The 16,088-nt window shown below is 50.0% G+C and overlaps 1 protein-coding gene across 1 annotated transcript in view; it reads left to right on the top strand.

The window, feature by feature from the left end:
• The window catches only part of Sdb (SAXO downstream of blistered), a 49,537-nt gene extending 35,759 nt beyond the window's left edge, over positions 1-13,778 (top strand). The window contains exons 4-6 of the mRNA XM_076785801.1: positions 2,157-2,503; positions 3,253-3,455; positions 4,068-13,778. Coding sequence (XP_076641916.1) covers positions 2,157-2,503; positions 3,253-3,455; positions 4,068-12,599 — 9,082 coding nt within the window. The 3' untranslated portion in view covers positions 12,600-13,778. The remainder of the gene's footprint in view (positions 1-2,156; positions 2,504-3,252; positions 3,456-4,067) is intronic.
• The last annotated feature ends 2,310 nt before the right edge of the window (positions 13,779-16,088 follow it).

Below are 16,088 nucleotides of genomic sequence, written 5' to 3'. Positions count from 1 at the left end.
GCGGAATTAATTGACATCGTGACTGGCCGATACGAGCCCGGCCAGGCGACGATTAATTCTTGATTTATTTGTTTATTAGCTGTTAAGCCGATCGATCGGACGCTGAAATTATTGCCGCCGCTGTTTCATTGCTTGGCAATCAGTCCGGAGGGAAACTGATTCTGAGAAATGTGGAAATGCGAGACTCTAAATAAACGGCTTGCGACATTCTCCTCGCGTTGACTCATTGATTGAGATCTGGCTTGTTCTTTGCATTTCTGCATCGAGACACGTAACTGCCGAACACGTGATTGTCTGAATTTTAAACGAAAAATGTGATTGTAATTTAAGAAGGTGACGATTATACATCAACATTTCTTTCTACCGTTTGAAATGTCTCTTCGTTTCCGTCATAAATGCGAAAATATTCGCAGTTTATTCACGACAATCGTAAGCGATACTCTACGCAACGGATAGTTCTCGCGAACCAGAAGATGGCCGATAGAATGACGACAGAAATCTGGGACAGCATCTGGTAATTTGTCGGGAGCCGACGAGGCTGGAAATAGAGACGACAGCTCTCATTTCCATAATCCTTGTTTTTTCCCGGTGTTATCGATCGATCGCGCGGCCAAAGAGAACGAGCCGAGAGCAGAAAATGATTTCTGTTCTTGTCGTTCGGTGACCATGCGGAATGATTCGGTGTGCCCTATAAGAGAGAGAGCGGTCCGTCCAAGCAAATGTGTTTCAATTAGGCTTCCTTAACGTGCGGCGTGCACGTAACATAACGGACATGGGACAACATGGGACTCGTGCCATGACAATGATCACGTGCGTGACTGCAACGGCGTAGAAACACGCGGCCCGGCCCGGCCCGGCCCTACGATACTCGCCAGTTTATCAATGAACCAACGGCGGTTATCCGGGGACCGACAATCATGAATATTCTCCAGCGATAGTTCAATTGCCTCTCTGACGTCTAATTAGCAGTCTCCTGCCGTCTGTAAGCGACCGGTGAGGTCGACCGACCTCAGATTTTGATGAAATTCCGAAGGATGACTCCAGACCGCATACTATAATAACCCGAATGCCTGCGCGCGTACGGACGCGCGGAAACACCAAAATGTTAGGATAACGTCTCTAACAGGTTTCGCGAAAATTACCGAATCGAGAAATTGAGACCTCGCGCGATCCTTAAACCGTGATATGGACACGAGTGAATCAATTTCTTCAATAATATTAGGTCTTGCAAATATTATTTCTTCGATAACATTGCCTTTCAATGCAAAAGGTAGGAACTTTTGCACTTAATATATCCTTCATTGCGAAAAAACAAAGGTAGCTCTTTCTAATTTGAATAGTCCTAAAATTTTTAAGCTCTGATCTAGCAATAAATTTACAGTTTAACACTAGGTTCACGGGACCCGTCAAAGTGACAGATTCTAATATTATCAATTTACAATGACCGAGATTGTAAAGCCGCATCCATGAGAAATCATTCAACAAATTTATTTCTTTCGGTATATAGTATAAAAAGGAATAGGTAAAAATTTCGATAGATACATTCTTGTTATTTTTACAAAATAATGTCGAATAGTAATCTCTAGTGGTCCCTAAACATAGTGTTAAGGGAATGCGAGACGTTCCTCCGATTTTTATTAAAATTTTACTAAAACCACCTCGAAGGAAAACTCCGTAGATTCGCGATAAGGTAGAGTGACCACGTTACCGACAAAAATAGGCGAAAAATGGTTTCACGTGATGTTTGGTAATATAAGCGATCTTAAGTCATTGTCTGAAGCCTGTGAACAGAAATTATACAGTAGTTACCGACTTGCAAAAGTCATGTGACTACCCTTGGCTCTTAAATCCTGTCTTTCCAGTTCTCATCTCGAGCAATCCGAAATATTGTTTCTCTTCTCTAGCTTGGTCTTGATAGAATACACAATGCATTTCATCAGGCGCAAGATAGTCCTATCTATGGTGATAGAAAACAACTGTTTATTAATAGAAGTATATTTTTGTAATCCAATTGTTACTCGTCGCAGGCCCACATAATCGCGAAGCTCCTCTCGACTGTAAATCGTGAACTTTAACCTGTTCAAACCCGAGATTATTGAACGTTGCGTCTTCTTGAACGAGTGTCGTACGATCCACGTTTTATTTCGTTGTTTCAGGCGTCATCGTTGTCCCCACAATCAGCCGCAGGATCATTTGGAGATTCCTAGGGAACCTGTGCACGCTGTTTCATCCTACCGCGAGGAGTTCGACGAGAAACGCGTCGACAGACAGACCATCTACCACCATGAGGATCATCTGCGAATGGAAGGCGACTTCATCGGCGAGAGACGCACGGATTACGTAGCGACCAGGGGTGAAAAGGCTCCCGTGAAGAAGCCGCAGGACAACTTGAAGCCCGAGGGCGATTTCATCGGCAGACCCAGAGAGGAAGCACCGAAGTATGGAGATCGAGCGCCGGTCAGGAGGCCGCAGGACAATCTCCGGCCCGAAGGAGATTTTGACAGTAAGCTTAGTCAATGTTCGATCCACTAAAATGAATAACAGTACAGTGAACTCTCGATATATGTCGCCAAGGCCTGGATGATAAACGTCGCCGAATTATCCCCACTACCTCGGCGTCCGAGGCCTCTCGAAGTTCGCAGCCGCTCACGGGGTATTCCCCCCGGTAATGGGGATAATTCCGCGACAATTATCATCCACTTCTTGGCGACATATATAGAGAAATCATATCTGTATTTAGATCCTCTCGTTTTTATAGCGTTCTATTTTTACAAGGAAAAATTGTCAGTCCACACGATAAGCCTGTGAAGATTGATGTTTGATTTTTATCAACGGTGGTCACCAGTGACCAGCGCTATCGAATGGTTTGAAAATGATTCTCGTCGAGTTAATGCCTCTGACTATTAGTTTATCAATACTGAAAAAACAAATAAGGTGAAAATCTCATTGTTAAGCAACTGATATTATATAATATTATATAATTATTATCGCTTCTATGTAAAATAAGTAAAACTTACGTGGAACGTGTCGAAATTCCCAAGGCATTCAACGTATTAATGTTTCGTCCAATAGACACTCTCAAGTGCAGTTAATTAATGTCTCGTAGGAATGATTGGTTTTTGGAGCTAGTCCTGTCGTCGGTCGACTTCAGTCATTCCAGGACCAACCGAGCGTTACGGGAGCCTCGGTTTCCTCTCGTAGAAGGTTAGCCCTGTCAGTTCAAAGGTAACATCGTCTGAATTCCTGTGTTAGGCACGACCACGACGGAGATGGTGTTCACCGGAACCCCCGGCGAGCGACCAACCCCGGTCCGTCGGAACACGTACACGAAGGTCGAAGGTGAATTCATCGATGCGACCACCTCGAGGTCGGAGTACATCGATCACCGGACCGTGCAGCGGGCAGAGATCATCAGGAGGACGGATAACCTCACGGTGGGAGAGGGTGAATTCACGGTGAGTGCAGATACCTGAAGAAAACATGGGAGAGGGGCTTGTTACGACGAGAGACGAGACGTATCGATCGCGGTTCTCGACATGAAGAATCCTTATAATTATTGGGAACCAGGCTTGAGAGTTCTTTCGATATCGACCTCGGTCCTTGAAACAGTTATGAAAATCTTTTATTCTGAGTAAATGTTGTGGAAAACCGAAATGTTACGTTTACAAATTCAATAAAATTTCTTCACAAATTTTACTCTCATAAATTTAATTAAAATTCTCTTACAAATTCAATTTACTTATAAATCGGACTATATCGGCTTCAGGCACGGTACTTATATCGGATCTATGAGATCTATATCAGTTCTATGAGACTGATGTCAGCTCTGTGAATTCACATCGATTCTACGAGCCTTATATCTGTATTGTAAAATTGATATGAGTCAATCGATTCTTGCAACAGCATTGTCTAGAGAAATAACTCGGAATAGAAGGTGTTTCGTATAGTTTGGATCGGAGCTTCCACGTAAGATTTAGAAACGGTTATTTTCGGAGCCGTCTCAAGCCCCAGCTCCAATTACCCATATCGCTAGGCCGATCTGCTATCGAGTACGAAATCTGCTGCAGGGTGCCTCTCATCTCAAGGAGGATTTCCACGGTTACGACGCGATCGAACGACAGCCTCGACGCCGGCTCACGTACACCTCGGACGAGGAGGACCGGTTCTACAGCAAGACCGACCTGGTCGAGAACACGACGACCTCGCAGGAGCAGTACCGAACCTTCGATCAGACGGACTACAGAAGCACGGCGGTGATCAGACGGGACGACAATCTGCGCCCAGAAGGACCGTTCGAAGGAGTGCCACAAACGAAGGACGACTACTTAGTCCCGGCTCTGACCAGAAGGCCGGAGCCTCAGAAGCCTAAGGATAACTTGAGACCAGAGGGACCCTTCGAAGGACGTCCCAAGGACGACTACACTCCGACTAGAGGCGAAAGAGCGGACGTGAAGAGACCACAGGATAATCTCAGACCGGAAGGACCGTTCGAAGGACGTCCCAAGGACGACTTTTCTCCGAAGAGAGCCGAACGTCCGGAAGTAAAGAGGCCGCAGGATAATTTGAGACCAGAGGGACCCTTCGAAGGACGTCCCAAGGACGACTACACTCCGACTAGAGGCGAAAGAGCGGACGTGAAGAGACCACAGGATAATCTGCGACCGGAAGGACCGTTCGAAGGACGTCCCAAGGACGATTTTACACCGAAAACAGCTGAACGCCCGGAGGTAAAGAGGCCGCAAGATAATTTGAGACCAGAGGGACCCTTCGAAGGACGCCCCAAGGACGACTACACTCCGACCAGAGGCGAAAGAGCGGACGTGAAGAGGCCGCAGGATAATCTGAGACCGGAAGGACCGTTCGAAGGACGTCCCAAAGATGATTACTCGCCTAAACGAGCCGAACGACCGGAAGTAAAGAAGCCTCAGGACAATTTAAGACCCGAAGGACCCTTCGAAGGACGCCCAAAGGATGACTACACGCCGACAAGAGGCGAAAGAGCAGACGTGAAGAGACCGCAGGATAATCTGCGACCGGAGGGACCTTTCGAAGGACGTCCCAAGGATGACTTCTCGCCTAAACAAGCCGAACGTCCAGAAGTGAAGAGGCCACAAGATAATTTGAGACCAGAGGGACCCTTCGAAGGACGTCCCAAGGACGACTATACTCCGACCAGAGGCGAAAGAGCGGACGTGAAGAGGCCGCAGGATAATCTGAGACCGGAAGGACCGTTCGAAGGACGTCCCAAAGATGATTACTCGCCTAAACGAGCCGAACGACCGGAAGTAAAGAAGCCTCAGGACAATTTAAGACCCGAAGGACCCTTCGAAGGACGCCCAAAGGATGACTACACGCCGACAAGAGGCGAAAGAGCAGACGTGAAGAGACCACAGGATAATCTGCGGCCGGAAGGACCGTTCGAAGGACGTCCCAAGGACGATTTTACACCGAAAGCAGCTGAACGTCCGGAGGTAAAGCGGCCGCAGGATAATTTGAAACCCGAAGGACCTTTCGAGGGTCGTCCGAGGGACGAGTACACTCCTGGCGAGAAACGAACACCGATCCGACATCCGGATAACCTGTATCCCGAGGGCGAGTTCGAGAGACCTGAGCTGATTCCCTACGGACCGGGTGAGAGGGCGCCGATCGTGCGACATCCGGATAATTTGTTCCCCGAGGGAGACTTCCCGGATAGAGCACGAGCAACATTCACTCCTGCGGAGCGTAGAACGCCCATCAGGCACGATGACAATCTTCGTCCTGAAGGACCCTTCGAGGGACGTCCCAAGGACGACTTTTCTCCGAAGAGAGCCGAACGTCCGGAAGTAAAGAGACCACAGGACAACTTGAGACCCGAGGGACCGTTCGAAGGACGTCCGAGGGATGACTATGTGCCCACCAGAGGAGAACGAGCGGATGTTAAACGTCCCGAGGATAATCTGAGACCGGAGGGACCGTTCGAGGGACGTCCCAAGGATGATTTCTCACCTAAGAGGGCTGAGCGGCCCGAGGTGAAGAAGCCTGTGGATAATTTGAGACCCGAGGGTGAGTTCGAGAGGCCGGAGAAGGCGCCGATAGGTCCTGCTGAGAGGAGGACTCCCATCAAGCATCCTGACAACCTGAAGCCGGAAGGGGACTTCGAAAGACCCGACCACGAAAAGTATCGACCCGCCGAAAGACCCGAAGTGAAGAAGCCCAAGGATAATCTGAGGCCTGAAGGTGACTTTGAACGTCCGCGTCCTGAGAAGGTTGCGCCCGGTGAACGAAGGACTCCTATCAAACATCCGGACAATCTGAAACCCGAAGGTGAATTCACTGGCAAGCCGAAGGACGACTATACGCCCACGAAGGGCGACAGAGCGGTGGTGAAGAGGCCCGAGGACAATCTGAGGCCCGAGGGACCCTTCGAAGGTCGCCCGAAGGACGATTATCAGCCTGTTCGAGGCGAGAGGGTTGAGATAGTGAAGCGGACTGACAACCTTCGAATGGAAGGGGACATCGAGACCTACAGGACCAGAGACGAGTTCACTCAGTTCCTCATTCGTGAAAGGGCTGAAGTGACAAAGTACGAAGACAACCTGCGCATGGAGGGCGAGTTCACGGACGTCAGGACCAGGGATGACTTCAAGGTTGTCAGGGGAGAGCGCGTTGACATCGTGAGACACCCGGATAACCTGAAACCAGAGGGTCCTTTCGAGGGTCGTCCCAAGGACGACTACAGCCCGAAGAGGGCCGAGAGGCCCCAAGTCAAGAGACCAGAGGACAACCTGAAGCCGGAGGGAGACTTCATCGGCAGGCCGAAGGAGGAGGCTCCTATCAAGGGCGAGAGGGCACCCATCAAGAAGCCTGAGGATAATTTGAAGCCCGAGGGTCAGTTCGAGAGGCCTCAGAAGGAGCCGTTTGGACCAGCAGAGCGGAGGACACCGATCAAGCACGAGGACAACCTGAAACCCGAGGGAGAGTTCGAGAGACCGATTCCTGAGGAGTTCAGGCCTGCCGAGAGACCCGTAGTGAAGAAGCCGAAGGACAATTTGAAACCGGAAGGTGACTTTGTTGGTCGTCCGAAACAGGAAGCTCCGAAGATGGGCGACAGGGCTGATGTCAAGAAACCAAGGGACAATCTATATCCTGAAGGAGAGATCGAGATGCCAGAGAAGAAACCTTATGGTCCAGCTGAGAGGAGGACTCCGATCAGGCATTCTGATAATCTGAAACCTGAAGGGGACTTTGAGCGACCTAGCCATGAAGAGTTCAGACCCGCAGACAGGCCTGCCGTGAAGAAGCCTCAGGACAATCTATATCCTGAGGGAGAGATTGAGATGCCAGAGAAGAAACCTTATGGTCCAGCTGAAAGAAGGACACCTATCAAGCATTCTGATAATCTGAAACCTGAAGGGGACTTTGAGCGACCTAGCCATGAAGAGTTCAGACCCGCAGAGAGGCCTATCGTGAAGAAGCCTCAGGACAATTTATATCCTGAGGGAGAGATCGAGATGCCAGAGAAGAAACCTTATGGTCCAGCTGAAAGAAGGACACCTATCAAGCATTCCGACAATCTGAAACCTGAAGGGGACTTCGAGAGACCTAGACATGAAGAGTTCAGACCCGCAGAGAGGCCTACTGTCAAGAAACCTCAAGACAATCTGTATCCTGAGGGAGAGATCGAGATGCCAGAGAGGAAACCATATGGTCCAGCTGAAAGGAGGTCACCGATCAAGCATTCTGATAATCTGAAACCTGAAGGGGACTTTGAAAGACCTAGTCATGAAGAGTTCAGACCCGCAGAAAGGCCTATAGTCAAGAAGCCACAGGACAATTTGTATCCTGAGGGAGACATCGAAATGCCAGAGAAGAAACCCTACGGCCCCGCTGAAAGGAGGACTCCTATCAAGCATTCTGATAATCTGAAACCGGAAGGGGACTTTGAGAGACCTAGACACGAAGAGTTCAGACCCGCAGAGAGGCCTGTCGTGAAAAAGCCTCAGGACAATTTATATCCTGAGGGAGACATCGAAATGCCAGAGAAGAAACCCTACGGCCCCGCTGAAAGGAGGACTCCTATCAAGCATTCTGATAACCTGAAACCTGAAGGGGACTTTGAGAGACCTAGTCATGAAGAGTTCAGACCCGCAGAAAGGCCTATAGTCAAGAAGCCACAGGACAATTTATATCCTGAGGGAGACATCGAAATGCCAGAGAAGAAACCCTACGGCCCCGCTGAAAGGAGGACTCCTATCAAGCATTCTGATAACCTGAAACCTGAAGGGGACTTTGAGAGACCTAGACACGAAGAATTCAGACCCGCAGAGAGGCCTATTGTCAAGAAACCTCAGGACAATCTGTACCCCGAAGGCGAATTCATTGGTCGCCCAAGAGAGGACGCGCCAATCAGAGGCGACAGGGCTGATGTGAGACGTCCAGAGGACAACCTGAAGCCGGAGGGCACCTTCGAGCGGCCTGAGAAGAAGCCAGTCGGTCCTGCCGAGAGAAGAAGTCCCATCAAGCATCCGGACAACCTGCGTCCAGAAGGAGACTTCCAGAGACCGGAACACGAAGAGTATAGGCCCGCTGAGAGGCCCGAGGCGAAGAAGCCGAAGGACAACCTGAAGCCCGAAGGAGACTTCGAGAGACCCGAGCCGAAGAAAATAGGCCCTGCTGAAAGGAGGACGCCTATCAAGCACGCGGACAACTTGAAGCCGGAAGGTGACTTTGTCGGGAAGCCGAAGGAGGAGGCTCCTAAACGCGGTGAACGCGCAGACGTGAAGAGGCCGAAGGACAATCTTCGTCCTGAAGGTGACTTTGAACGGCCAGAGAAATCTCCTGTCAAGCCAGCAGAGAGGAGGATGCCCATCAAGCATGCCGACAACCTGAAACCCGAAGGTGACTTTGTGGGCAGGCCGAAGGACGACTACATGCCAACCAGAGGGGAACGAGCGGATGTGAAACGACCTGAAGACAACTTAAAGCCCGAGGGACCCTTCGAAGGTCGTCCCAAGGACGACTTTGTTCCCGTTCGTGGCGAACGCGTTGATATTGTGAAGCGTACCGATAATCTCCGAATGGAAGGCAACATCGAGACCTATAGGTCCAGGGACGAGTATACTGATTTCATTATCAGAGAAAGGGCCGAGGTCACCAGGTACCAGGACAACCTGAAGATGGAGGGCGAGTTCACTGACACCAGAACGAGGGATGATTTCAAGGTGGTGAAGGGAGAAAGAATGGATATAGTCAAGCACAGAGACAACCTGAAGCCGGAGGGTCCCTTCGAGGGTCGTCCCAAGGACGATTACTCGCCGAAGAAGGCTGAAAGGCCCGAGATCAGGAAACCCGAGGACAACTTGAAACCTGAAGGGGAGTTCGAAAGGCCTGCGAAGAAGCCGGTTGGCCCTGCTGAGAGAAGATCGCCGATCAAACACGACGACAACCTGAAGCCCGAAGGCGACTTCATTGGTCGGCCGAAGGAGCAGGCGCCGAAGAGGGGAGAGAGGGCTGATGTGAAGAAACCCAAGGACAATCTGAAGCCTGAGGGCACCTTCGAGAGACCCGAGAAGAAACCTGTAGGTCCCGCCGAGAGGAGGAGTCCTATCAAGCATCCCGACAATTTACACCCTGAAGGAGACTTTGTCGGACGTCCGAAGGAAGAGGCGCCGATCAAGGGTGACAGGGCTGATGTGAGACGTCCAGAGGATAACTTGAGACCCGAGGGTCCGTTCGAGGGAAGACCCAAAGACGACTTCGCTCCTAAGAGGGCGGAGCGACCCAAGGCTCGCAAGCCGCAGGACAATTTAAGGCCCGAAGGTGAGTTTGACAGGCCTCAGAAGTCTCCTGTCGGCCCTGCAGAGAGGAGAACGCCTATTCGCCACGAGGACAACCTCCATCCCGAAGGAGACTTCGTGGGACGACCCAAGGACGACTTTACCCCGAAGAGAGCGGACAGGCCAGTCCAGAAGAAGCCTAGGGATAACCTGAAACCGGAGGGCGAGTTCGTAGGCAAGCCCAAGGACGATTACAGGCCGACGAAGGGCGAGAGGACGGAGATCGTGATCCACAGGGATAACCTGAAGATGGAAGGTGACATTGATGTACGCAGGACAAGGGACGACTACAAGACCATCACGAAGATGGAGCGCGTGGACGTGGTTCGTCGCGAGGATAACCTCAGGATGGAGGGCGAGTTTGTAGACATCAGGCGGCGGGACGACTACCGGGTGACTCGAGGAGAACGCAGCGAGATCGTCAAACACGAAGACAACTTGAAGCCGGAGGGTGACTTCGAGAGGCCTGAAAGGACTCCGGTCGGTCCAGCCGAAAGAAGATCGCCCATTAAGCACCCTGACAATCTACATCCTGAAGGAGACTTCATTGGCAGACCTAGACAAGACGCTCCGACCAGAGGAGACCGCGCGGACATCAAGAAACCGAAGGACAATTTACATCCTGAAGGGGAGTTCGCGAAGAGGACGCCTCAGAAGGTGGGTCCAGCCGAAAGACGCACTCCCATTCGCCACGAGGACAATCTCCATCCCGAGGGCGACTTCTACATGTCTCCAAAGGACGACTTCACGCCGAAGAGGGGCGAACGAGCGCCCGTCAAGAAGCCTCAAGACAACTTGCGGCCTGAAGGTGAGATGGAGGTCAGTCCGTCGTCAAAGGACGACTACAGGTACGTCAATGGCGAGAGGGTCGAGGTACGTCGCCACGAGGACCATCTGAGGATGGAGGGAGAGATGGACGTGCGTCGCTCCAGGGACGACTACAAGAAGATCACCAAGGTCGAACGAGTGGACATACGAAAGAGGGAGGACAACTTGAAGATCGAGGGAGAGATGATCGACGTCCGACGCAAGGACGATTACGTTCGCGTCGTCGGGGAGAGGACGCCGGTCAAGAAGCATCCCGATAACCTGCGTCCCGAGGGAGAGTTCGAGCGTCCGCAGAAGTCTCCTGTGGGTCCCGGAGAGAGGAGGACCCCTATCAGACATCCGGACAACTTGAAGCCGGAGGGAGACTTCGAAAGGAGAACACCTGAACGGGTCGGTCCCGTGGAGCGTCGTACGCCGATTCGCCATTCCGATAACCTGAAGCCGGAGGGAGACTTCGTGGGAAGAGCTCGCGACGATTTCACCCCGAAGAGGGCCGAGAGGGTGGAAGTGGTCCGCCGGGAGGATAACCTGAGGATGACCGGCGAGTTCCAGGATACTACCTCGCAAAGGTCCACGTACACGGTGGTTCGCGGCGAGAGGGCCGAGATCAAGCGACACGAGGACAACCTGAAGCTGAGCACCGGCACCATGGAGACGAAGACCACCAACAGAGACACCTTCGCTCCCAGTAGAAAAGAGGACTCTCCGGTCGGGAAGACCGTCAGCCGCAGACACCACATGGAGTCCTCGATCACTCTGGGCGACGATCACGCGGCCATGACCACGACCAGCCAGAGGAACTACAACACGTTCACGAAACGCACTGCCAAGGAAGTGGCCGCGAAGATCAGCAGCATGGAGACCGACAGCAGACGCACCGTCTCCGCGGAGTCCAGGACTATGGAGAACGGGACGTCGGTCACCAGTGTCAGGAAGACCATGCACTCGGGAGAGAAAGTGTCCTCTGCCCAAAGCGTTCAGCATCATGCTCAGCACCACGTCTCGGACCATCGCATGATCCAACCGGCGGACTCGCCGGGCCCTCATCCGGACTCCAGAAGGTCCAGTCAGCAGTTCAACGATCATCAGCAGAGGTCGTCTCAGAGCCACGCGACTCGACGCGTAGACGACAGGTCGGACAGGTCCGTGGAGCGGAATCAGCGGCAGGTCGACAGACACCAGGAGTCCAGCAAGAGGGACTACGTGAACACCCAGCACCTCGAGTCGCGGCAGTCCTCCAGCAGGCAGAAGCAGCTCTACGAGCAGCACACCGTCTCCAGCCAGGCCCGCTACAACTCCAGCCAGAGCAACAGCGCGGAATTCAGACAGGCCATCAGCGGTCAGTCGGTGGACCGGTCGCAGGTCGACTCCGCCGTCACGAAGACCAGTCATCATCGGAAGAACGTGATCTCCTCGTCGTCGGCGGACGTGACCAACTCGGTCCTCCACCGTCGTGGCGTCACCACATCGACGGAAGCCCTCCACACTATCTCCTCGACCGCCGCGGACCAGAAGAAGAGCATCTCGAACCTGGCGGAGAGCGGCCAGTACATCAGCAACTCGAGCCAGAGCAGCGACAGAAAGAGCTTGACCTCTCTTCACAGGAGCACCAAGGACGGCAACCCTTGGGCCTCCTCCACGTACGAACGACCGCAGAGAATCGTGCGGCAGGACAACCTGACGGTGGGCGGCAAGTTCTACTCGCACAGCGAGGCCAAGAACTACGGGAACTTCAGCAGCCAGAAGGTCGAGAGAGTCCACAGGCAGGCGAACGTGTCACACATCAGTTTAGGGGACGGGTCCACCGTTAGTTCCAGCATGTACCGAAGGGAGTACGCGCCGAAACACAAGGGACCATGCCCCGCGGCCCTAATCGAGGCCAAACAGGCGCCCTTCAAGCACACCAGGGACACCCCGAAGCACAAGTTCTACATGCCGGTCGTCTCGAATTAAAACCGTCGTGGAGGAGGGTCCTGGAACCGTTTCGTCTCGATTCATCATCGGTCCGGTTATGGGACAATTTATTTCACTGTTCGTTGAATCTCTCGGTCTCAGCTCATCAGGTCTTCGAGGTTAGGTTCAGGAAGGGAACTGCGGGCTGTGACGAAGCGATGCTCGTTCCTCGAGGGAGGAACGCGCGAGGGTGGACTTGTATGTACGTGGACGTACATATACACGGGGTGTAAACTGGTCTTTCGAACCGTAGCCCTAACCGCTAAACGATTTCGGCTGTGTCGATAGGACATTTTTATTTACACCCTGTATAGAGCTACTCTTATCCTTTGGGGAAAGGAGACGGTCGGACTGCGGATCCTGTGCGTTCATTCCACAAATTATTAACTCCTTGTTTCTTCTTTGTTGCTTATAATCTCTCTGAAGGAGAAAAATAATTATATTGTGTTCCTATATTTTCGATAACGGAGAAGTATAATTTTGTTTAAACTTGCCAGAAATCTGTTTGTGTTGATTTATGGGATACAACATTCGCATAAGAATCCGCGGTCCGCGCACGATGCTTCTGTGAACGCGAGGCAAATTGTTGAAGGTTTACGGTGTTTGTATCCGATCTGTGCCTAGATTGCCGTTTCCAGGCGTCTTCTTTCTCGAAGATATATACGAGAGCGATTTCGATTTTCCGTTTTTACTTTTGCCTGGCGATCACAGACTCGAGTACCCGCCGTCGATAACGTTGTTATCGACGCGCGGCGGGAGCAAACGTTGGACTGTGAGAGCGCGCAGATCAAACTCGTTTAGGATTTCGTTTATCACTTTAAGCCACGTGTATTACAAAGCAATAACTAGAGCTTAAATCCGTGATACGGATGGGCCCGGTCCCCGGACCTCGGCCCGTTCACACTTAGAATAGTTGTAGCGTCTCTGTCCGCTTCGATTTTATATTTAATGTTGTTCTATCTTTGCTGATATTCGTATCGCGCCGATCCCCCCTGCCACGTCAATCCTCTAACACCACGAGACTCTTATTAACATACGTTCTAAGAAAACGAACTTGTTATACCCGGCGGCGCCGTTGCCGATTATTATTTCCGTTCTTTTGATTTCTCGCCGTACTTTTGTTTCTCTGATTTATTTACCAGGTTTATATGTTCTCGAATAAAGATGTTTCGCAATCGATTCGTTGGCTTTCCATTATTCCTTTTCAGCGACGCGTCACCTTCTTTTCTTTCCGCGGTTCAGACGACGATGGAACGAGAGCGTGCGTAAAATCACCCCTGAAATATTAGGGGTAACCATAAGTAATCAATTATTTGCAAGTGATCTGGTTTGCCTTTAGTTCTGTACCGATCGTTGAAGAGGGAACACTTTTCGGTAAAGCAGCCTGTGTTCAACATATTCTAAAAAGTAATAAAATGGCGGCGTCCGTACCTTCCGAGGATCATATTCGTCATTGCATACTTTTTCATTTTCATGCGGGATTTAATGCAACGGTGACGACAACAAAGAAAATTTGCGATGTTTATGGAGATGTATTGAAGGTCAACAAGTGTCAACGTTGGTTCGGGAGGTTTGCTGCTGGTGATTATGATCTCTCTGACAGGCCTCGAAGTGGACGACCAGTTGAATTTGATAATGACACCATAAAATCTCTAGTGGAAGCTGATCCAAAATTAAGTATACAAGAATTATCGAGAAGCCTTGGGTCCACATGGTCAACTATACAAAGGCACCTACACGAAATGGGAAAGGCGTATAGGCAAGGAATATGGGCACCGCATCAATTATCTGAGACCAACAAGAATATTCACGAACCCTGGATTTCTATAAGAGGGGGATTGAAAATTTGCAAGAAAGATGGCAAACTGTCCTTGACAATGATGGAGATTCTATAATAAATTAAGAAATAAAAACTTGAATTTACTACAAAGTTTGTTTTAGATTTCAAAATAATTGATTACTTATGGTTCACCGTAATACATTTGCAACATCGCAAAATCCTAGACCATCGTTTCTATCGGAATTATTTACCGCTATTGTCTCTATAAAACTTAATGGGGCGCGATTGGAACTGGAAAGAAGGGATTCCTGGGGATGCAGGCTTGTTTTATAATTGGACTGCGAATTTTATAAGCGTGGAATACAAAACGAGAAACATGGTCGAAAAATGTGGTGACAGAGTTGTTGTTGTGTTGGAGTTGCTACATTTTTTAAAAGGAGAATCAAATTTCTAATTTTGATGGTGCAGAGTCGTAGACCGATTATAATTCTTCTCGATTATTTTACGACGAGTCTTTCTGACGATAGAATTGTTTAACGCTGCATTTTTCCGACACCCTGTATATATGAAACAGTGCAACCCACTGCATACTTTCAGCGATTGCACGAGCACTCCTCATAGGCGTAGACTGTATAGAACCTGTAGCATACGTGTACATTTTGATGAACAGTCGTTAGGAAGAGGTTTTTCCCACGGAACGAATTTTTCATTGTTTTATTATAGAATAGCCGCGACCAGGAGCTGTTCGCAGACGATGCGAATAAACGGAGCTCTATGGACTGCGAATCGATGATTTCTGCATTGCGACGGTTTGTCTAGATTTTTAATGGGTACGTCTGCAAGCGATACGTTTATCCTTCGCGTGTTTGTGTTTTCGTTACCAACGACGGTAACAGTAACTCGTATATGTATGCTAGATTTACATATTATCGAGCGAAGGATAATACTATTTTACGGTAAAAGGTAGAATAGCGGGACACACTTTTCGATCATTATATAGATACGTATATATCTGTCGACACGAGGCAAAGTGCCATACGTCACACGTTTCTAAAAAGTAAACCGCAAAACGTATAGTTTATATATGGTAACATATGTTCAACGGTACAGAACGTTGACGAAAGCATAAACAAAATACTTTCAAGTTTCATCTTAAAGTAAAAATGACGTCTACGAGATTCTTCGGGGAAGAATAGAAACTTCTATATTTTAATTGTCACCGCACCTTTTTGGAAGCGTGACTTGTGCCGTTCTGCCCATAGTAGCGCGCACGCTCGCGTCGAAATGTATTTCGATACGATGACGTAACGTGCCGCGAAGATCAGCTTGATGACCAAGCGTTTTTTACAAGAGAATCACATTTTGAATACCACTCGATTATAGTAATCTTTGTGTACATATGATGTGCAGTCGTGTGTAGCTTAACGTGCGATAATAAAGAGATTATTTTCTGTAATGCAGCTTACTACTCTCGCCAAGTCCAAAATCCACATTCCGCTGGACTATGACCCTGAGTTTTTTACTTTTTTCATTAAGATGGAAAAGATTCGACAATTCCGAGCAGCAGTGATCGTTCAAAAATTGTATGCAAAGGCGATCTCGATCCGCGGGGCAACAAAAATAATCGTCGATCGGAACAAAAGCGTTCTCGATCGACCTCGATCGATCGTTGCCTAATTCACGCGGCGCCGTCGACAGGTCGACACGTT

Source organism: Halictus rubicundus, chromosome 3, assembly GCF_050948215.1.
Source record: "Halictus rubicundus isolate RS-2024b chromosome 3, iyHalRubi1_principal, whole genome shotgun sequence".
Lineage (NCBI taxonomy): Eukaryota > Metazoa > Arthropoda > Insecta > Hymenoptera > Halictidae > Halictus > Halictus rubicundus.
This window is presented reverse-complemented; position numbering and strand designations above follow the sequence as displayed.